The sequence below is a fragment of the Sturnus vulgaris genome, chromosome 11, assembly GCF_052056855.1.
Source record: "Sturnus vulgaris isolate bStuVul1 chromosome 11, bStuVul1.hap1, whole genome shotgun sequence".
NCBI classification, from domain to species: Eukaryota; Metazoa; Chordata; class Aves; order Passeriformes; family Sturnidae; genus Sturnus; species Sturnus vulgaris.
This window is the reverse complement of record NC_142253.1, coordinates 4,597,053-4,618,724: the sequence shown is the minus strand read 5'-3', so window position 1 is coordinate 4,618,724 and position 21,672 is coordinate 4,597,053. Positions and strand designations below refer to the sequence as shown.

At 44.4% G+C, this 21,672-nt stretch overlaps 1 protein-coding gene and 1 long non-coding RNA gene across 5 annotated transcripts in view; both read left to right on the top strand.

The window, feature by feature from the left end:
- Positions 1 to 3,866: 3,866 nt before the first annotated feature.
- MITF (melanocyte inducing transcription factor) overlaps positions 3,867 to 21,672 on the top strand; it is a 99,321-nt gene continuing 81,515 nt past the window's right edge. Inside the window, exon 1 of one of the 4 annotated variants that reach the window (XM_088171274.1) lies at positions 3,867 to 4,285. In XM_088171274.1, the coding sequence (XP_088027400.1) occupies positions 4,182 to 4,285 (104 nt within the window). In that variant the 5' untranslated portion in view covers positions 3,867 to 4,181. The remainder of the gene's footprint in view (positions 4,286 to 21,672) is intronic. The other 3 variants (XM_088171271.1, XM_014873459.2, XM_014873450.2) reach the window with 3 other exon arrangements.
- On the top strand, positions 4,293 to 7,982 carry LOC148222469 (uncharacterized). Its single transcript, XR_015805987.1, has 2 exons — positions 4,293 to 5,003; positions 6,003 to 7,982. It is a non-coding gene; the product is annotated as an uncharacterized LOC148222469 (long non-coding RNA).

Sequence of the window (21,672 nt, the reverse complement as noted above, 5' to 3'; positions counted from 1 at the left end):
GAATTCTTGCAAACTGGAAACTCTGCTGAGTTGTGTGTCAATTTTTTGCCTACTTATAGAGATATCAATCTATGTTGTTGCTCCCTGCTGTCAACTAGAGATCTCCAGACTGTGGTTGGAGTAACATTACTGATGGGAGAATCATTTTAAATGGTACTTGTAAGCAAGAAGAAGAAAAATACAAATTATGAGAATTATAAGTGAGGATATTACAAATAAGGGAATTGTAAACAGTAATGGAGGGGAAAAGTAGCAGCTCTACTCAATGTGCTTGCTACACATTAAATTTTGTACCCCATGGTATCTGAAAATCTTTGCTGAAATCACAGGAAATATTGGTTCAGAATGAGGAAGAGCTGTGTCTCCTGATAAACCTTTCTCAGGAGATGCACAAGCAAAGTCCTTTAGTCTCCTGAACCTTCGTGCTGCTTTCTCAGTCTTGATAAAATCCACTCTGAAAAGGAGAATTTGCTCAATAAGCTGAACACTTAGGAAAGGACTTAGCAAGGATTTGCTTTCAAGCAATAGAAAACCAAGCTGAGCATTCCCAGTGAGCCCTAAATCTGAATACAAGGCTATCCCTTAGGAAACCTGACTTTACCTCCTAGAGAGTGTTTGGGACTTGCTTCTAGGCCATGGTCCTTTTTGGAGTGACAATTCTACAGAAATACTTCCTAGTTAGAGTCTTAGTAGGGTTATGCCCATGATGTGAACACTAGATTGACGTTCATGTTCTGCCACTGATTTGATGGTTGACAAATGACCTTTCCATGTTCTGTTTTTCACTCTGCTAAACTGGATAATTGTTCTTGCTCACCTCCCTAAAGCAGTTTTACATTCATAACTGGAAAACAACCAACAGAGCTGTACTGAATTCCAGCTATAGAGAGTAACTTTACAGAAATCTTAATCCTGCAGCAACACAATTGTCACTTCATCTTGAATTTTACGTGATTTGGGGTTAATTTGATTTTCTTTATAGCAATTTAATTGCAATACTGGCATAATAAGATTCATTTTTAAGCACCATTTTTGTTTTGGGGCATGCTTACGAATTAGTATCCTGCTTAGGGACAGTGGAAGTATTGTTCTTTTGCCCTGAAAGATGACTCTAAAATGATATTATAAACATGGATGACATCTATTATGAATACTTTGTATGACTCAGCAAAGCAGTGTCAAGGCCTCAGGTGCAATGAGAAATTGCCTTGATCTGAACACCAGATAAAACTTTGCATTGCACAGAGGTTGCAAGACAGAAACAACAGATTCATGGTCTGATGAGAAGTAAACCAGATTCCTTTCTCCCTGGGAACTGCACACGCTGCTCTGGCTGAAGCTGTGGTAACTCAAGTGAAGCAGCATTGCCTGGGATTTGTATTTGCATAAAAGATCTTTGCTCTTTAGAACTAGTGCTATAATTAAAACAGAGCTGAAGGCTCATAAGCTGCACATTTTGAACAGCAGAAGAGAATATCTCATTTTTACACCTGGAAAAATAGAAGCAAAATCATTGCAAAGAGATGAGTCCTGCTGTTTACTGCCTTCATCAAATCATGGAGTGATTCCTCACTTGTGAAAAACACAGCTCCTCAGCAACACCCCCTAACCCACAGAGGCTCAAGCTGTAAATGTAGCTTAGCAGTGAGTTTATTCTAAGTTGTTTTTAATTGTTTGTTGGTTGCCTTTATTTTTTTTTTCCCCAAAGCACCGTTAGCAAGCCTACTCCTCTGTCGAGCCATCCCAGCCATCTGCCAATGTGGGCTCAAAAGAACATTCTTCAGGGCATTATCCAATTTGTTGTATCTGATTCATTAAAGTAATTACTCTTGCTATTAAGTCATTGCTTGGAGTTTGGCAGCTGCATAATAATCTGAGACTTAAATTTCTGAAGCAAGCTAAAATTCTTGGTTTTATTTCATCAAATCTCACATTCCCTGAAATGAGCTGGAGGCCTGGCTGCCCAAGTATGAGCAGTCCCTGGTGCAGCACTGAGCAGTTTTGGCAGTTGTGATGGAAGAAAAGCATGTATGGAAAAGATACTTTTTCTGATTTATCTGGTGTGTTAGAGTTACTGGTGTTCCACTGGCACAACACGAGTGATGTGATTTTAGCTGGGATACAACGGCACCAGAATTATTAGGCTTCAGTTATCAACAGCATCCTCAAATGTCCCAGGCCTCTGAGTTGTGCTATGGCTTGGTGAAGTGAGGTCCAAGCTCTGGGAAAATGCAGTGAATTAAATTCTCTATGGAATTCCTGTACTGAGGGTGGTCCCTCTCAGCCTAATGCCACAGCAGGTAAGGGGACAGGACAGAGCTGAGGAAGGTTTCTTGCCCTCTGTGTTGTAAAGGGAGGTTAGACATGTCCTGAGTCAGTCAGTGCTGATAGAAGGCCCCTCGTGAGCACAGGGACCCATTCCTGAAATCCATCTTCCTGTAGCACCAACCCCCAAACTGAAGAAAGCAACAGAGGCCAAACAGGATCATTTGACAAGTTCTGAATGGGACCCTCCACCTCCAAGGTCTTTGAACCCAAGGAAGGACCAACACCATCCCTCACAGGGGCTGAGCAGGGACAGGACATCTCTGATCCCTGACACCATCCAAATCATCCTGTGCCCACCCATCCCTCCTTCTTTGGGTCTCCCTGGGACTGGCACCTGTGTGGCTACAATGGTGTGTGGCAGAGGCTCTTCCCACCTCCATGTCCTGAGATTATCTGCTCTGAGTGTCCCAAACATGCCAGGAGCCAAACTGGAATACAAGATGGCATTAGAACATTTCTGCTGGAAATAACTGAAGCCCAGCTGATTTCAAATGTTCCATTTCACTGAACTTTCTTTGCCATGTTTATGAGCTTTGGACTCTTTAAAAAGGCAGGTAAAGTTCAAAGGGATCCACTTAGAGCTGTCAGTTCTTGTGCTGGGAACTTAATTGGAGAAGTGCAAAGTCCTGGAATGCAAACGCTCATTGCTTTTGTACCTGTCAAAGTAAGTTACAATAAATGTGGCACGTTCTATCACCACTTGATCTCCTCTGTGGGCATTCAAACCCATCACACCCTCCCCTCTAACTGAACTCCTGGCAATTCCTGGGTCAGCAGCAGTACAGGGATGTTGTTTGCAGCTGGACACCCGCTGCCTGTGCCAGATGTTCCCAAGGGGAGATGAAGAGCTCTTGGTGCTGGTCCCTTCCAGGACCTGAAGGGAGCCTGCAAGAAAGACAGAGAAACCACTCTAAGAAGAAACTGACCTACCTAGCAAAAGTTTCCAGTCCCCAAGCGACTGCAAGTAACAAACCTGCTCTCAGGCTCAAAAAAACATGCCAAAAAGAAAAAAAAAAAAAAAAGGCAACAAAAACAAAACCAACAAACAAACAAAAAAGCCAAACAATCAATGACAACTTTATATGCTTACAAGACCTTGCAGCTACAAGACCCTCCGGGAGGGAATGGGGGTCTTCTTGCAAGAACTTGTAGTGACAGGACAGGGGAGAATAGATTCAAACTAACAGAGAGCGGGTTTAGATTTATATGAGGAAAAAATTCTTTGCGGTGAGGGTGGTGAGGCACTGGCACAGAGCAGCCCCTGGATCCCTGGCAGTGTCCCAAGCCAGGCTGGACGGGGCTTGGAGGAACCTGGAATAGTGGAAGGTGTCCCTGCCGTGGCAGAGGCGGACGAGATGAGCTTTAAAGGTCCCGTCCCCCTCAAACCATCCCGCGGTTCTGTGATTTCAGGGACAAGCGCCGCGCACCTGCCGTGACGTCACGCGGCTCTGACGGCACAGGTACCGCGCGTGACGTCACGGCGGGGGCGGGGCGGCGCAGGGAGGAGGGCGGCAGGTGGCGCGCACGGCCGGGCCGGCAATGGGGATGAGAATTGGGCTGGGAATGGGGCGGGATGGACGGGGCGGCCCCGCGCTCCGGCTGACAGCACAGCACGGCCCGGCCCTGCCCTCCCGGCGCGGCGCGGCGCGGCGGGACTTGTAGTGCACGGCGGGCGGAGGCGGCCGGGCCGGCCCCAGGGCGGACTACAAGTCCCAGGCGGGGCGGGCGGCGCTGTGTGTGAGCCCAGCCGGCGGAGCGGAGCGGAGCGGGGCGGGCGGCGCGGCGGGGCTCGGCTCGCTCGGCGCCGCAGCCGTAACCTCGCGTCTCTCCCTCTCGCAGCGGCCGCGGCGACGATGCAGGCGGAGTCGGGGATCGTGCCGGACTTCGAGGTGGGCGAGGAGTTCCACGAGGAGCCCAAGACGTACTACGAGCTGAAGAGCCAGCCCCTGAAGAGCAGGTGGGGGCGCGGGTCCCCGCCGGGCGCGGGCGCGGAGCATCCCCGCGGCCGGAGCTGCGCGGCCGCCGAGCGCTCCGTGCCATAATAGCGGCGTTGTTGGCGGAGGGCGGGCCGGGCCCGCGTTATGTAAAGGGCATTGTTGGCCGTGCGGGCCCGGCTGTCACCCGGGGCAGCCCCGCTGGCAGCGGGGGCGAGGCCGGGGCCGCGCCTGCCCCGGTGAGCGCCGCGGCCGAGACCCCCCTTCCCTCCCGGAGGGTCTTGTGGCTGCAAGGTCTTTTAGTATCTAAGGTTGTTCTTGATTGTTTGGCTTTTGGTTGGGGCTTTTTTTTTTTTTTTTTTTTTTTTTTTTGCGGGGTTTTTTGAGCCTGAGAGCGGGTTTGTTACTTGCAGTTTCTTGAGGACTGGAAACTTTTGCTAGGTAGGTCAGTTTCTTCTTAGAGTGGTTTTTCCCTGAAATAGACTCTGTTTGCTTATCTGGAGCGGCTGCATCGCGTAGATATGCTGTGTAAAGGGAAATAAGGCGGTCTGTGTGTGTTTCCCTCTCTTCTGGGCTATTAGCGACCCGTTCGTCCTACTGCTGGGAAAATAAAGTCAGTGCTCTCCCGCGCCTTGAGCATCCACCTTGTCAGCTATGGCACGTCTCTCCGTCTGTTTTTCATTCAAAGAACCCTCCATTTCACCTCAACACTCTCCTTAGCAGTACTCTGCTGAATATAAGGTCATTGCTGTGAGTGTATCGTGTTTGTTGTTAGCCTGTCTCTATATTCGCGTTTTAGTTTTGAACACTGCTCTTCGTACGTCTGTGTGTAGTGGAAAAATAAATAAGAATGTAAACATTAAAAAGAAAAAAAGTGCTAGAATGAGTCTGGGTTGTACAGCCTGTCAGACAAACTTCAAAGTAAATAAATGACTTTTTGATCATTTTTCTGAATGTTTCAGAAACACTGAAGGTTTGTAGGAAAAGGTGTTAAAAATTCTGTTGCTGTCACAAAGGCTGACAGATGTGGGGCCACCTCCTGTGGCCTGTCTTCATGGCAGCCTTGCCTCACACCGAACCCCTGGTACAGCTCAGAAATGGTGCAGGTGTAGTGGTGGTGATGTACAGCCTGACAGGCCATCCAACCAAACTGAACTTGCCAGAACTCCTTTGCTCCCTAAGGTTATGCAGGGAAATTGCCATTACCCAGGTAATTATCTGAGAGCCAGGCTAATGTGCAGAGCAGATGGGGTTCACCAGCACTGATGGGCTCCAGCTGTGATGGAGGCAGCTGAGAGACACACAGGGCTTTGGTTTTAGTGCTCGTGTTGCCAGTGGAGTGCAGCAGTCATGACTACTGTGCTGTGGCCCAGTAGCCCTGTTTGTACCAGCTGTGTGTCCTAACTGGTGTGCAGGAGTTGTCCCTTTGTGGCTGTCCTCCCTGGAGTCAGCAGTTTGTCTGTGCTTTCCTGGTGTGAGCATGGATAGCAGGTCTGCCCTGGAGCTTAGGTGGCAGGTCTGCATTTGACATTGCACAGATGCTGCAACTGCTTAAATTTAATTCCTGTGACTTGATGCTGTGGGATCCAAATGCAGCCTTGTGTTGTTCACTTCTCTCAGGGAGAAGTGAATAAACTGTCTAATGAAGCACTGGAGTATTTTACTGTGTTCTGAATGTTGTCATGTCAAACTTCCCTGGAGTGAATTTCCCCAGTTCATCCTTACCTGATATTCCTGCAGAGACAGCACTGCCCAGCCTTTGGGTTTAAAGGGGTCTGTCATCCTGACATCCTGGTGGTGCCTCAGACCAATATCTGCCCTGATGTTTCCGGGACAGCTTTTTGGAGGAGTGACCAGCTCGTCCCAGTCTGCCTCGTGTCCTTCCACATGTAGCCATGTGTATGAGAAGAGGGAGCCCCCAGGGTGGAATAACAATCCATGGTTTTTCTGGCAGATAGTGAACTGACATGTTAACCTCAGCGTGGAGCCTGCCCAGCTCACGTACAGCTCGTACCTGGAGGCAGAGTCTCAGCTGTCTTCCTGGTACTGTGGGAGATGGAGATGCAAAGGAGTCAGGGGCCCTGCCAGGTCCATATAAACCTGTCCCTGGAGCCAGGCTGATAAAACTTGACGATAACAGGAGGCAGAAGTTGCTCACAAACCTGTTTGTTTCATGATCGTATCTCAGAGGGCTTCTGTAGTCCTTCAGCTTTGCTCAGGCCTGGAACCAGTCTGACTGATGATTATCGAGGCTATCAGCATCACCCTGCTGCTTTCTCTGGTGGATGTAAATCAGGAGTAATTGCATAGCAGTGAGTGGAATAGCAGCAGGTCAGCGTGATGTACTTGTGGGACTGTGGCCATGGGAATTGCTTTCTTACCCTCTCCGCAGCCTGGCTCTGGAAGGGAGCCTGGGGAGCAGGCAAACCAGAGCTGATGTGAGGAGCTGAGTCTAAACAGCAATCTGCTCTTTTCCCTGGTGAGAACTGCTGATTTCCTAGCAACATTCAGGGCTTTCTCTGATCTTTTTAACCATAAGAGTTGAGAAGCATCCTTGGCTTATTCATAGCAGCTGAAATTGCGAGTACAGAGAAAATTTCATCCTGCTCAGAAATAGGTAAGGATGTCAGTGCTCTGAACCAAGAAGAAACAGTTTTGTTGACCAGTTTAACTCAGCCCTGCTGGTACTGTTGTCCTCTGTGAAACTCTCCTGTTTGCTTCCTCCCAGATTGTTTGTTTTCCAATATGTGACATCCAGTTAAAGATTTCTCCTCTCCAGTGTGCCCTCGCAGTTACTCCATCCCTGTTTCATAATTCAAGCCTGCAATCCAAAGCCGCAAGGGGTCCAATAATAAAAGCTTTTTGCAGTAAATACTGTACTAACTTAGGCCAAGCCACAATTGAATGCTAGAGGCCAAGTTAAAATGTAAGCCCAGCAAAAGCTTTAATCATAGGGGGTGGAGAGGATACATGGGGCTGAGATAGATCAGTCAAACCCATGCTTCCCAAACCCTCCCGACTCATGAGATGTTAGATCCTTGGGCAAAGTAATACCTACATTCATGGGATCTCTGGAATTTGCCATGGTCGAATGTCTTTGAAAACTGAGATGATGTTTCAGTTACTTTGGTTTCTCCATAGTCAGTTTTCTCTGTGGGAGGAAAATGGGCTTTCAGGCTACCAGTAAGACAATGAGATTTACTTTTTTCCCCCTCATACTCATATTTTATTCCTCTCCTGCCGTATTCACGAAGTATAAAAATTTTAATCTACAAGTACATACACTTAAATATGTATGTGTTTATGTAATGGACAAGCAAATAAGATTTGTTTCCTGGTACATGCAGTGTACAATGAAGTCGATGGAGTTTTATTACCAAAAGTAAACACAGATCCTGATGTGTCTGCACGCAGTCAGCAGGGCACTGGAGGCTTGAGTTACATGTCTAATGTGGATTCTTTAAATCATTTGGCAATGTTTTGGATGTTAAACTGGTATCTGGAGGTAAAGGCTGTACAGCCTGCTATTGCACTCTGAACCAACCCAGGTGTGGCAAATGCAGCAAAATTTTCTGTATTAAATTGATTTTCTCTGTATTTTTTTGTTGTCTGCAATGTGTGGCCGTTTGGATGGTCTGTGCAACATCGCAAGCACCAGCAAATTATTGTCAGCTGTTGTAATTTACTGCCATGCTCTTAATAAAACCTGCAGATAAATTACTGCTATTTGTGCCCTTTTCTGTTGCCTATATTTTCAGACTGGTGAAAAAGCACCTGAATGATGCAGTTACTGAAGTATTTTTAGTGGAAGAAAATATTAGGAAATGCATTTAATTTGCACGGTAGTTTCTTAGCAAGCTTATTTTTGTTTTATGAGCAATAACGTTGAGATGTAGAGTTTGTCATTATTAAAGCAGCAATGTCTTTACAAAATTCTCAGAATTCCTGTTGTCCAAAGACCTTTTCCTTTGTGCAAACCTTCAATATTTTACTTATATCAGCTGGTGCCTCATCTCTCTCCAGTTAGGATCCACTATAAAGCATTCCTTTTTGGTTTTTTCCTCTTATCTAGTGCTCAATGCTGAAGTCTTGATTTAATTAAAGCTTCTCTTTTAATACACAGTGATTGTTGAGGAAATATTAATTTCGCCAAATAGACACACATTTTTGAAATGTGTGCTTACTCTGGAGCCAAAGAGGACTCTTCTAAAGTGCCCTAGTGCCTTAGCCTGCAGATGATCAAATTTAATTTTGTAAATGAACTTTGCAGCGTGATTGAATTTGAACTTGATTACATTAGGCTTAACATTGAGTTTGTGCCTTATTGGAGGTAGTCTTTTCATATTACTGCTATTTATGGATCTTATTCAAGTGTTTTATATTCTGGTTGGGTTCTGCAATGCAGTTTGTTCAAGCTACTGCTTATATCTGTTCCAGTTGTGCAAGAAGTGGAAAATATCCTTTATTTAGAACAGGTCACATGTTCTTGCATCCAGGAACCGTGTCTCACTGTGATTAAAAAAAAATAAAAAATGTATCTTGGAGGAACAGATTTAAAAAGTTCCTGAAATATTTTTCCGTCTGTTACAGAGGAGCATTACATATTTTAAACTAAAAGGTAATAATAGCAGAGCTGGAAGTGCTACGTAGGCCAGCACTGCCTGAAATCAGTGGTAAAAGTCTGAACCGACGTCAGTGGGAGTCGAGCTCAGCCAGAAGTATGGCTCTGAAATCTCTCCGGTAACATTTTTGTGAGTGAGTCAATAATTCCATGTTTATTCTGCACCTCAAATTCGCTGCACTGGGAAGGAAACCCTCACCACATCTTTTTGTACTTTTTTTGTTTTTGAAAACAGTCTTAAAAGGAAAGGCTGCTGTTGGAGTGTCTGTGGTATAAACATGTGGACACAATAAGTGGTATTTCCGTGTATTTCTTTACACAGGGAGCCCGTGCTGCTCCCTGCCTGTAGCACAGCATTTTCCATGGTGAGAGATCCTGGGTGACCTTTTCTCTCCTGCAAAACTCTCACTCTGTTATTTGCAGTTAGGCCTTTGCTATTTAGCAAGGAAACAGAAATAGCCCATGAAATTCAGTTCAGCATTTGCTTTGATACGAACTATTGAGCGTCACCTTTTTGCTTCCCTGGCCTGCTTTCCTCGGGAGGGTTTTGTGTGGCTGCCAAGCTGATCAGAGAGGGCACAGATATTTTGAGGCTGAGCTGGCTGCACTGACTGTGCATCTTTTAGCAAGCACATGTGTTTGCTTTTTATTTATCAGACTGTTGGCTGCATTAGTTGTGTATAAGTACACATGCATTCCGCTTGAAATAAATCCGTACTTTTCTGGTGAGCAGGAAGCTTCCCTAGGTGGCTGCTGTTGATTTACAGATTCCAGGTGATAATTTGAATCAATATATTCTGTCTCTTAAAAGGCTGAAAATAAAGCTGTGCAGCCCTGCTGATGGAGAGCTGGGCTGCCCCTGGCACTGCTCATTTCCCGACACAGAGTAGAGGTCATTTCACAAGCTTCTGGTCTAGAATTTGTGTGGCTGCTGTGAACCTAGCCATTGTCATTAACAAGTCATTGCAGAGCCTCTTGTGCACTGTGTGTGTTTTTATTTGGCACTTAGGGCAATGTATCAGAGGTCCTTTCCAGCACCGTGGTAGGCAGCATGACTAATTCCTGCTGTACAGTCTGGTCAGGATCTAGAAGAAAACTGGGAAGCAAGAGCAGAAGAGATTTGCAGATGTGCTGTTTTACAAGCTAATTCAGCCTCTTAACCATGTTCTCTGATTAAAAGTTGATTGGGAAGAAATCAGTACAGCTGCTTAAAAATGAGGGTACAGGAGAAACCTGTTCTGATACTTAATGATGCTGTCCTCCTGTTTCTATGTGTGCTTTTAAAAGCAACGTGCTTTAAGACTTTGAAAATGAAACAGAAGGAGTAATTCTCTGTTTACTTTTCTGCTAAAAAAAATTGAAATTTTGTGTTGACTGTTAATTGTCTTCTGTGAACAATCTGCTGTTTCAGTGTTGGGAACAAAATGAGAGTCCAACTTCCATTAAGCTGGTCAGGCTCTTGGCCATCATTGTCTGTCTCGTTCTATTTTGGATTCAGAAAGTTTTTGAAATACACAGGCTGTAACGTTTTTGTTTGGAAAAATTCACTGGTTTTTAATACAATTTTTTTCTGGAGAAAAGACAACATGATTAAGCAGCCTGCATGGCAGATTTTTCTGGACAGTTAACCATTGCATTACTATCATATTATACAAAACTGTGATGCTTTATTTTTAATTATCTCTGGTTAAACAGGAACAGTACAACTAGTGGGTTGTGCGTAGTTTTATACTACGTTTCATAGTGGAGAAAAAAAAATAGCGCAGGAAAATGAATTTTATTGCATATTCACAGTATAACCATGCCACTGCTTTATCTGTAACAGCTGTGAAAAACCTGATGCTGCTTTGAGTGTCAAGATTGAAATGTTCAGGTTCACTGGAGCTAAAGTCTTGGAAGATGGACTCCAGTCCATGTGAGGCAGAAGTTAAGTGCAGTTTTCAGTGTTAGCCACCCCAAGGCTCTGCTTGCTCTGGGTGGGCACTAACAGTTTTTGGGGTGCCTTATAAAAGGCTTTAGTATCTTTGCCCAGAAATTCAGCTTGTGGTTTGCATAGGCATTAGTCACTGTTGCCCGTGGGCTTCACTGAGAGTGTTTGAGAGAGGTCATGGTAGTGTCCAAGTGAAGCAGGATAGTGTGGGTATCACTGGTACAAGCACAAAAATGGTGACAATTACTAAGGAAGGCTTGCACTACAACTCACAGCTAATACTTCAACACTAATAGTGCCTTTGGATTGAGCTCATTTTTTCTGGTAACATCCCTGCTGCAAGGGCTGCTGTGATGTTTGTGTTAGCAGCTTTCTGCCAAGCATGCAAGCCAGGGGCTGCTGGTTTTTAGCTTTTTTTTTTTCTTCAGTGGTAAGTGATTATGTAGAAATACTCTGTAGGCTCCCCCTCCCTGACCTGCTGCTTGCAGTTGCTGCATGGACTGGACTGGCAGGTTGAAGGGCAAAATTGTGTTGCTGTGATATATAATTACTTCTTCCAGCATGAGCCAACAGAGCAGCTTGCTGTGATGATTGTTACGTATACTGCTATGTAAAACAGAATGCAAGTGTAATGTGGGGTTGGGGCTAGTATTTTAATGTTGTAATTAGCAGCCTCTAACCGTAAACAAGTTTTTTTTTAAATCCGTTCCCATGAAGATTATTCCTTTACAATGCAGGCGGACATACATTTGCAGATGTGGAGTTTATGAATTCTGTGTTCCTTGCAGAAATGAGCATCAAGAACAAACAAGTGCCTTTTTTTCAGACCCTTTTTCTCTTACTCTAGAGCACCTCAGGTGTGGTGGCTCCAGGTGGCTGGAGCCCACTCCTGCAGTTGGTGTTTCATAGGGATATTACAGCTCAGGGAAACAGTTGCATTGGAGATGATGCTGCAGCTGCCACCTCTGGGAAGACTTGGATTCATCCTCCTCAGCTGCTTCCCAGAAAACACTGATCTAGATTCACAGGTATGTTGCACCTTCCTTTGTGCTGCTCTTCTGGCACAAAATGGGCATAAACCCACCCGAACCTGCTGTTTGGGCTGGTGTGGCTGGGGAGAGCATGCTGGGGGTCTGGTCTTCTCAGACCACCCTGTGAGGCTGCTTCTGAAGATGGCACTGAAGTTTTGGAGAGTTGGAAGGATGTCTGTGTCTGTTCAAACCTACAAAAGCAATCTTTGTGTGCAAGGATTATGTGCCTGAATTGGTCTAGTGTTACGTTAAATAATTTATTTGGGGTGAATTCTGAGAAAATCCGGGTGAATATTGGTATTTTGGGTTCCTGGAAAGATGTTGATAATCTGAGTTGTTTAGGTGCTGGAATCTTGCCAGTTTTTATGTGTTTTAAGCAGCACGATGGTAACATAGTATATTGTTAAAGCTTGCCTGTAACCCAGATGCTGAGATGCTGTCTCTTTTCTTTGCAAATATGTGACAACACAGACTGCTGGGGGAATGGGAGAAACGAGTAGGGCAGGGGAGTTGGGGTCTGGAGGTGGGAGAAAAGAACAAGAAGTGGGAGCAACCAGAATGTCCCGGATGAAGGATGCTTTGTAGGATGGAGACTGAAGCAATCAATGATTGTTGCTAATCTTACTGCCAGCCATCCTGTTGTAACATACAAACACATAAAACAGAAACTACTGTGATCCTTTCTGGAGGAGAGGCTGCCAGCTAGAAAACTTGGGCTGGAGGTACAGTTTCAGGCTGAGAAGATGGGAGCAGACTTTGGAAGCTGTCAGATGGTGAGAAATTGGGAATATGGGCAAGGGGAACATGTGGTTCTGGAGCTTCAAACTGGGAGGTCGGAATAATGCCATAGAAGTGGAAAAGGATCTGAAAGATCTGAGTGGGAGAGCCTAGCTGAGCATGTTCTGTGCACATGTACTATTTCCTTTCAGGATTCTTTGGGTTTTTAGCTAAATAAAGGAGAGAACTTGTATAAAGTATGACTTTGGAAATGCTTTTTCTGGATGTGTAGCTGCATGGTAATATGCAGCTGTAAAGCCAAATTAGGAATACAAACCCTTTCTATAATGTTTGTGAACTCCGTCCTGGATAAAAGTTGTAACCTGAGAGAATGAAATCAGAATGGTATTGACATGTGTACACATGCAGGAGGGAATGAACTTAGAGAAAAGCAAAGGGAAAAGAAACTAGGGGCTGTTCATTGGAAGCTGGAAGGAGTTCAGGGTCTCTTGCACTGTGTCCCCTGGATGCCATTAACTGCTGTGTTTGGGTTTCTGCTCAGTCTAGCAAGCTTTATTTTATTTGTAGCAAATATTTACAACTCTACCCAAGCTCAGCCAGCTAAAGGCACATTCCAGCTGTCAGTCTGTCTAGTGAAGCCACAGGCATGGTTCACGAGAGTTGCTGGGATCATTTATTTATTTACTGCTGTTGTATCACAAAGGTTGCTATCAGATAAATAATTATTCCACCCTTGGAGAAGGTACACTGTAAATCTGCTAAGCTGCTCCTTTGTTTGTTAGGCTCGTGCATAATGAGTTTGGAATTTAAGATTAGTAGTGTGCTGTGCAAACTGCTCATTTTGTGACCTCATCCTCGGCTGGGCTCGCCTGCCCCTCCACCTGTCACATCCTGTTGGACACTTGGGGCTATGTTCATTAGGGGAACTTTGGCTTAGCCTTGCGTCATCTCATTTTTATGTCTTCTGTTGCCTAGTGGAATTTAAAAAAAAAAAACCATGAAGTGGATGTCTGGGTTCCTTAAAGAACTCAGGGGTGGCTTCAAAGTAGCTGGTGAACATTGGCCTGGAGTTTGGGAATGCCTGAGTTGGCCAGGGAAGGCTCAAGAGGCTGCTGGTGGTGCTGAATGTGTCCCACCAAGAGTCAAATCCAGGGGAGCTGTTGCTAAATCCTGCTCAGAGTGACGTGCCCAGGGCAGGTGTGCTCTTACAGAAATGAGGAAGAGCAGGTAGTATGACATCCCCCTGCCCCAGCTTTGTCCACTCAGCACATAGAAGTTTTGAGTTCCAGTCCTGACTGTGACTCAAGACACAGGATTCAAAGTGCCCGCTGTCCTTGGGAGTGCCAAAACTAATAAACCATGGGCTTTTCGAGGTGTCTTTTTTTGCAGAAGCTACTCCATTTTGCTTTGTATAGTGTTGCTTGAGCCTGGTAGGGGCAGGAGTGACTTGGTGTAGCACAAAGCAGAGAATATTTGCATGGGATTGTTCTGACTTTGCTCCAGAAAATAGTTACTTGAACAAAGTGGAGCAGCTCTACCAAGAAGAAAATAAGATGTGCTCAGAAATTAGACAGTTTTCAGTTTCGTATGAAAGGTCTAAATCTCTGTAATTGAGGCCATAGCATGACATATGGGTCTGCTTAAAGTAAGAGTGGTGATATTTGGGGCAGAGAGAGTTGGATGAGGGGGAGGAGTCCTGAAAAGTGGCAGGAAGGCAAGGCAGTTGGAGGGTGGTATGGACTCTGATGCTCAAAAGGCCTCTCAGAGTGGTGTGTGTTGGTGAAGAAGCTTCAGGCAAAGGTGGATATTAAGACTGACGACAAACACACGTTAGTTCTTAGGAGTGCTTCATTTTCTAGGAATGTTAAGTCATTTGTGGTACAGCAAAAGGAGCTTGAATCTGTGTAGAAACAAGTTACAAAGAAGTAAGGTGAGTAAGGCAGGAGCTGAATTAAGATTGTCTGTATCACAAACTTGTTTTTTAATTTAGCTTGTTGCACAATTTACAGTTTCAATCTAATTGCAAAATGACTGTGCAAGTGATAATTTGGTTCCCAGCTAATGCAACTTTTGATACTGTACAAAGCTGTGCTGTAGGAGCTGTTAGCCATGAAGATGCTGTGGGCCAGCAAGGACTTTCTGTTTTTCAAATGTGTCAAGTAATGTAGAAAAGTGGGAAATGGGCCTGCCTGTTATGAAGATCTCAAAGGTGCTGGAGTTGCTCCTACAACAAAACCAGTGTTGGCTGGAAGGGGCCTGGTTCTGCTGATGGATATTTTCAGAGCTGGGGAGGGGGTCTTCCTTGTAGCATTTTTGGTATTTGCCAAGGAATTGGCCACCCTGCCTTTATAGCAGCCTCCTGCTTTTTGGGAGAGATCCCTCCGAGCAGGCAGAAATTGCTGTCTTTGCAAAGCAGTCCTCCTTTGTGGAGGAGTCATAATTATCCCTCACTTAGCCTTTCTAATGAAGAGTTGTGCTGGGGTGCAAAGATGTCCATAAGGCAAAGTTTCCCTGTCTGTGCCTGCAGTGGTCTCTTTCCCCAGTTTGGGATGTGTGTTCTTGGTTCTCAGGTGGGATCTTCAGGGAATTGCTCTTTGAAACTGGAGACCCTTTGGCTTTTTGCCTTGCAGCACCATTTGAGACTGTAAATAGACCTGCAGAGGAACAGGTCCAGTAATCTTGTGTTCCTGAATGCTGCTCTGCTGTGCTGGGCACCAGCTCTATGAAAGGAGGCTGCTGAGAAATGGTGACTCTTGCAGTGAGCTTTGGCCCAGGCACCTGGTGGTGTCTTTATCAGCTGGTGATGCCACCATTTCCATCCTCAGAGCTTTTCCTGGGCAGCCTGAAGAGCTGTTTTAGGGAGGCACAGAGGGGAGCTGGAAGGGTCCTGCTCTCCCTGAGAGCATCACTGCACTGTCGCTGTGCTGCAGGGCTGGGGATGAGGACCAGCAGCACTGCAGGAGAAAACCTACTAATGATCTACAGAATAAACACTTCAGCGATTTCTTCCCCTTTGAGAAACTGGGTTTAAGCACTGAGTTTGCTCACTGGCCTATTTTCATTTTTGGGGTGCACTCAGCAGGGTGGTGCTGGTTTGTGTGATGACCAGTCCCATCCCCTGCTGTGGGATAACTCCTGCCCCGTTGCTATGAGACATTTTAGTGAGATGCCATGTAAAAGGGATGGATATCCATCTCTGACTGCAGAGATAATTTTTTTGTGGCTCATCTTTTGCTGATCAGTTTTCTGATCCAGCTGGTGGTGGATTTGAATGATTTCAGGTGTTGTCGTGTAATTATATGGATGCTTGTTTCCGTATCTGTAATTTAATTCCTTTGCTTTGAGATTTATTAAATAGCACGTCACTGAAAATTGCAGTATCTGTCCTCATCTCTTCTCAGTGGGTTTATTTTCTGTGGCAAGGACTTTCACAGCTCTTGAAATTCTAAATCTGTAATCACTATTTAATCTAAGACAGTTTTCCCTGTATTTAAGAGCTGCAGAATCAGGCTGTGCTTTGGAGAAAATAGCAAATTTGCTAAATTTGGCTACTTGCAGAGTCATTCAAAGTACATAGGTTGTTCAGCAGGTGCTCTTTGGCTTCTTGTGCTGTAGGGAATGCTGAGTTTTGGAGGTTAAGTGGGTGGGAATGCAGTTCCTCCTTTCTGCATGTAGCACAGGAAAAATTAAGTGGTTGAACTGTGTGCCATTTATTTGGTGGCACTTACAGCTGCAGAGCACCCCTGGCAGCAGAAAGATGGGTCCTCTACAACTGCAAGATTGTATTGATTGTGCTGCATTTCTGCTGGAACAAAAATATAATGGGCTCAGCATTTGCACTTTGCACTTGTGCATTGTTTTCTCTTTATTTTGTGTATTTAGAAAATGCTATGCTTTGCAGACTGCTGGTTTAGTATTTTCTGTGGAATGAAAACCATCTGGATAATTTAACTGAATTTTATCGAAGTTTTTGGGAACAGGCTCTTTTCTGTTTCCTGGCATCTTGTTAGAAGAAGATGAGAATTTGAGTTAAAATTCAAGGAGGTGTCTGATGTGCTGGAATTTTAGAAGCAATTTGGGCTTGTTTGAGGTTGTAGAAGTAATTGTAGAAGTAAATTGAAATATTAAAATGATGTATAGTGTCTCCCAGAAACATTCTTCCTGAGCAAATGCCTGCATAGACTGTCCTCCCCCCTAAATGTACTTTAAATCCTTGGCATAGTGGGAGCTACGAGCTAAGAAAGCATCCAGTGTTCAGGATGAGGCTTCTTTGAAAGAGATCAGACTTAAATGCCAGCTGAAGTTAAGCATATGTTTAAAGATCTGCCTCAATCAGACCTTTGTTCAACACAACCCTTCTGTGTTTATTTCAGAATCCTAAATAATTCAATTGGTTTTGTACTCGTAGGTTTCATCTTGTTGCAGCCCGGGCGTGTAACAAACACAGGAGGGATCCACCAAGCCTTAAGCATGTGAGCTGTGCTGCTCAGGACTATTTGTGCTTCAGTTTCAGCTCATGGTTTGAGCTTAAATCCGTGTTGTTGGCTTGGGAGAAGAGTGTTCAGCATATGGCAAGATCCTAAATCTGATGTACTTTCAAGGCTGACACTGTGATTTTAATATGTTCCATTTTCATCAGTATACTACTTAGAAAAGTGAAAAATCCCACTAGAAAAAGATAAATTCATAATCTTTTCAACATGCAGAATTAACTGAATTTTGCTATAGTCAGTTTAGCAGAGGATGAGCTCTATCAACTGTTTTTTTATTTTTCTCTTTTTTTCCCCCCCAAAAGACTTAACTGCCCATTTAGTTTCTGATGTCCTGGTGATAATGTTTGAGATGAGTATTTAGAACTGCACATGCTTATATCACAGAACAGTTCCTTCAGCCCCCACATGTGTGTTTGTCTGCTGTGACAATGAGTACTCGTGTAGCTTCCCTGGAAAAGGAGCTGGATGTGACCACAGATTTCTGGATCCAAAACTGGGTTGTTCTCAAAGCCAACCACAATGTTGTCAAGTCTGAAGCTGGGTGTCACATGGACAGGATCTGAAAGTTTGGAATATGGTTATTTCCAACCGTCTGAAGCTTTTCCCAGTGGCTAGACAGACTGACAGAGTCACTGAGGTGACACCTCTGCAGATCATCCTGTCCAGCTCCACTGCTCAGAGCCACATCACGCTGGCTTTTGAGAATCTCCAAAGACAGAGACTTCACAGCTTCTCTGCATGACTTCTTCCAGTATTGATGACCCTCACAGTGAAAAAAGTGTGGAGCTCTTTTTTTTGTGTGTGTTTTGGGTTATTTTTTGAGTTATACATAAACTGTTTGCTGCCTTCTGTGTCCCAGTGCACACAAGATGGACTATGCAGGAGGCTGCACATCTCCTCCCCAAGCTGCACTCCCTCAGCTTTGCTTTCTGAAGTAAAACCAGGGGCTGCATTTCTTACCTAAACTATTGGGGTTTGCCCTAAAAGCAATGGATTGTACAGGTCAAGCTTAAGACCTAGTGGGCAAAACTTCTGCATCCTTCAGTTATGACTCTAGGGCTGACAAGTTTTCTTCTTCATTTTGATTCAGCCGTGTTTGATACAGATTAGTGTTTAGCTCTGCCATTGCTCATTGTGGATGGATGCAAAGCACTCTACAGCATAACCTTGCATTTAATGAGCAGTTCAGCCCAGAGCAGAGGTTGTCCAGTGCTGCATAACTGTGCCTTGGTGTTGTTTGTGCAGAACATTTGACAGATGCTCACTGCTTGTGATGTTATCTGGACTGTTTTAACATGTATAATAATTCCACCAGGCTGTTGACTAAAATATTCCTGTTCTTTGATGCACCAGCACTAACTTGTCTGCTATGAATTCATACACTGAAGTTGAAATTACTTCCAAAATAGTAAACATTAACTTTGGCCATGTCTTGCTCTGGGATAATTCTAGAATCAGTTCCTCGGTGAGCTGTGCTCAAAGTGGCTTTCTGTAAGCTGTAGCTTTTTCTGTTCATCAGGACAGCATACAATGCACTTTGGCCAAGCTATATTAAATACATATCACATGGAATTGAGCATCTCATCTTTAGCTGGGACTGATCTTGTCTTGACTCTGTAGAACTATGCTTCAGTTTCATGCAGATTGTTTTTTGGCAGCTTCAAGGGCCGACAAAATGGAGATTTTAAAGAATATATTCTTTAGCATAAAAAAAAATTTCATTGGAATTACTGGAAAGGTTTATTTCTGAGATATTTTCTGGGGTAAAATTAAGTGTGGCACTTAAATAAAAGTCTTCAATGACACTGTAAATGACAAGTAGGAGTACAGTGCTGTGCCCTGCCATAGCAGTCTCGCTTGATTTACTTGGTATCAGCCATCAAGATGACCATGTTCAGTCTCCAGTCTGTGTTTTCTGAGGCTGCTTTCATTTCTGTGTATTCTCCAGCTCTGACATGTTTGGATAATTGCAGTTGACTGGCAATAGCAAAACATGAAGTATAGAAAATAAGCCATGTTTACTGTTCCAGACTTCATTCCTTTTGCATTTCCAGTAACTGTTGAGAAATAAGCAGAAAGCTACAGGTGATTTCCCAAAGCAGCTTTTTTCTGGGGGAAAGATAAGATTCCTTAATGCCATCTAAAGCTCCAAAGGAACCCGAGATCCTGTAGATTCAGTGGTCTTCTTACCTCACTATTTTAGATGAGGATGATGTGCATTTATGTAATCCTTATCTTGTGTAGATTAGAGTGACTGCAGATGGTTAACGGTGAGCAGCAGTACCCTGCACTCTCAGGGTACTTATGGCATGGTTAGCTGTTCAGTGCTTGGGTGACAGAATTAACACCATGTGAATGCTGAATGTTGGCAGATCTTGATAGCAGTTTTTGCCTCTACCTGTAATTCATGAAATGAGATCTCTTTTTACCCACTGCTTTTCTTTGTCTCCCCATGTTTATCCTGAGGTTCAGTGATGTGGTCGAGGCAGGTGGGGGAGAAGTCTGGACATCTGCTGACAAGGCCATCACAAAATGCCACTTGAGTGGCTCACTGCAAATGCAAGATGCTGGATCAGGGTCCTGTCCCCTGTCATCTGTGTAAATGTGGGATCCTGGGAGGTCTTAATGTGTGAGCTGCAGCTTGAGTAAAGCTGTTGGGGCAGTTTAACTCTGCAATGCTTCACTTCAATTAAGTTGTCATGTTTAGCATTGCTTTAGGCATTAATAGAGTTTTACTCTCACTTAAAAATCTGGTTTAGTAATTAACCTCCATTTTATTCTGGAGTTCAGAAGGTGCTCATTTAGTGCAGCGAATCTAATGTCATGTGAATTAAAACATGAAAGATATGCAGTAATGAGAAACTGAAACAGGGTAGTGCAGAAATTTGATTATATGCAGTTTACAGGGAGCTGAGTTCTTAATGAGAAGTGTGTTAAAGGCACAATCTTGCCACTGCACTTGCAAGTTTAAGGGATGTTCTGAATTAAATTGGAAGTTAGTAGTAATGTTGCACACTGAGTTTTTGTTGCACTGAGGTTTTATTTTACAGCTTTTTCTGAAATGTGGACATGGGATGGCTGTGACTGTACAACTACCAAAAGGTGTGAGGCACTTGCAAGAGCTGGGAGAGGTGTATAAAGATGAAGATCCCCTTTTCTCTTCTAATAGAAGTCTGAACCCAAACTCCAGCATATTCTGCAGAGTTTGCTTTTGGAGAGAGGTGCAGAAGGTGGTACATAAAGGAGAATTACACCCACAGGCAGCAGAATTGCTCCACAAAATTGCCTGGTCTCTGTGATTTAGTTGGTAGAGCTCTTCATGCTACTGTCCCTGTATTTGGCATCCTGCCACAGCCATTAGTCTTCTGAAGAAAATCCCCATCTCCTTTGACAAGGGGACAGTTTAAGTACTCCCAGCACTGAGTACACATGTGTTTAATTCTCCTCAGAAGGTGTCAGTTTATTGCACGTATGGTGTGTGGAGTATGTGCCAACTGCTAAGTCCTGTGCTTTCCAGGCTGGACTGCTGGCATCAAACCAGTTCATACAGGCTGAATTGCCTTTGGGTATGAGGTACAGGCCCTCAAACAGCCTGGAAATCTGCACCAGTTTCTGCTGCCCAAGAGTTTTGGGTGACTGCAAGGATAAAGCACAAGTTTCCCCTTTTATACTATACATTGCATGCACAGAATGCTGATTACACATCTCTTTTTGGTCAGGGAACCAGAGACTGCATAACAGATACAGTTCAGAACATGAACCTTAGCAGAGCAATGCTGTCTATCATGCTTTTGCCCTTTAATGTGCCTTCTCACATGAAAGTTCACTTCTACCAATCCTTTGTCTACTTCAGAAAGTGTTGGAGGCGAAGATGCAGAATGCTCAGTGTTTTTCCAGCCATCTCCTCTCTAACTTAGGTATGTGAAATCAAAGGCTTTGTCTTCCACTAGCATTTGAGTGATTTAAGGTAAAAAATAGCTTCTTATCACTTACTTAGCTACTTGATTTCCAAGGCAGTAATGTGGGGTAAAAGTTCACCTCACGCGTGTCAGGAGGACTCTGCACTGCACGGGTGTGGTTTTGTGCTGCACATCATCTCTGCCAGGTATGGCTGTGCCCTGTCCTGAGAAGGATCTGGGCTGCTAAACGACTGCAAGGAGAGCTGATTTATCTACTGATTCAATGGGAAGGGACCATACAAGCTCAAAAATAGAAAGTTTTCCATCTGCTGACACAACTGACTTGTGCTATGGCCCTGCAGTTACAGGACCCAACCCAAGAGAGGATTGAGAACCACACTGTGGGCCAGACTCCTCCTGCTGTGGCAGCTTGCAGTTATGCTGGGTGGGATGGAACTTAAAATCGTGTTGCTGACTTTATAAAAACATGGTAGAAGTCATGTGTCAGTTGCATGGTTGCCTGTGGTTGTTTCTTTGTATGCAGTTGAATTTTGCTGTCTAAAAACCAGCATTCCGGTAGGAAGTTGTGACAAGTACCACTCTTACAGCCAGTGACACCTTTACCAATGAATCCAGTTTGAGGGCTTTGTGTCTGACTGTTGACATACCGAATTTCTGAAATGAACAAGAAGCATATG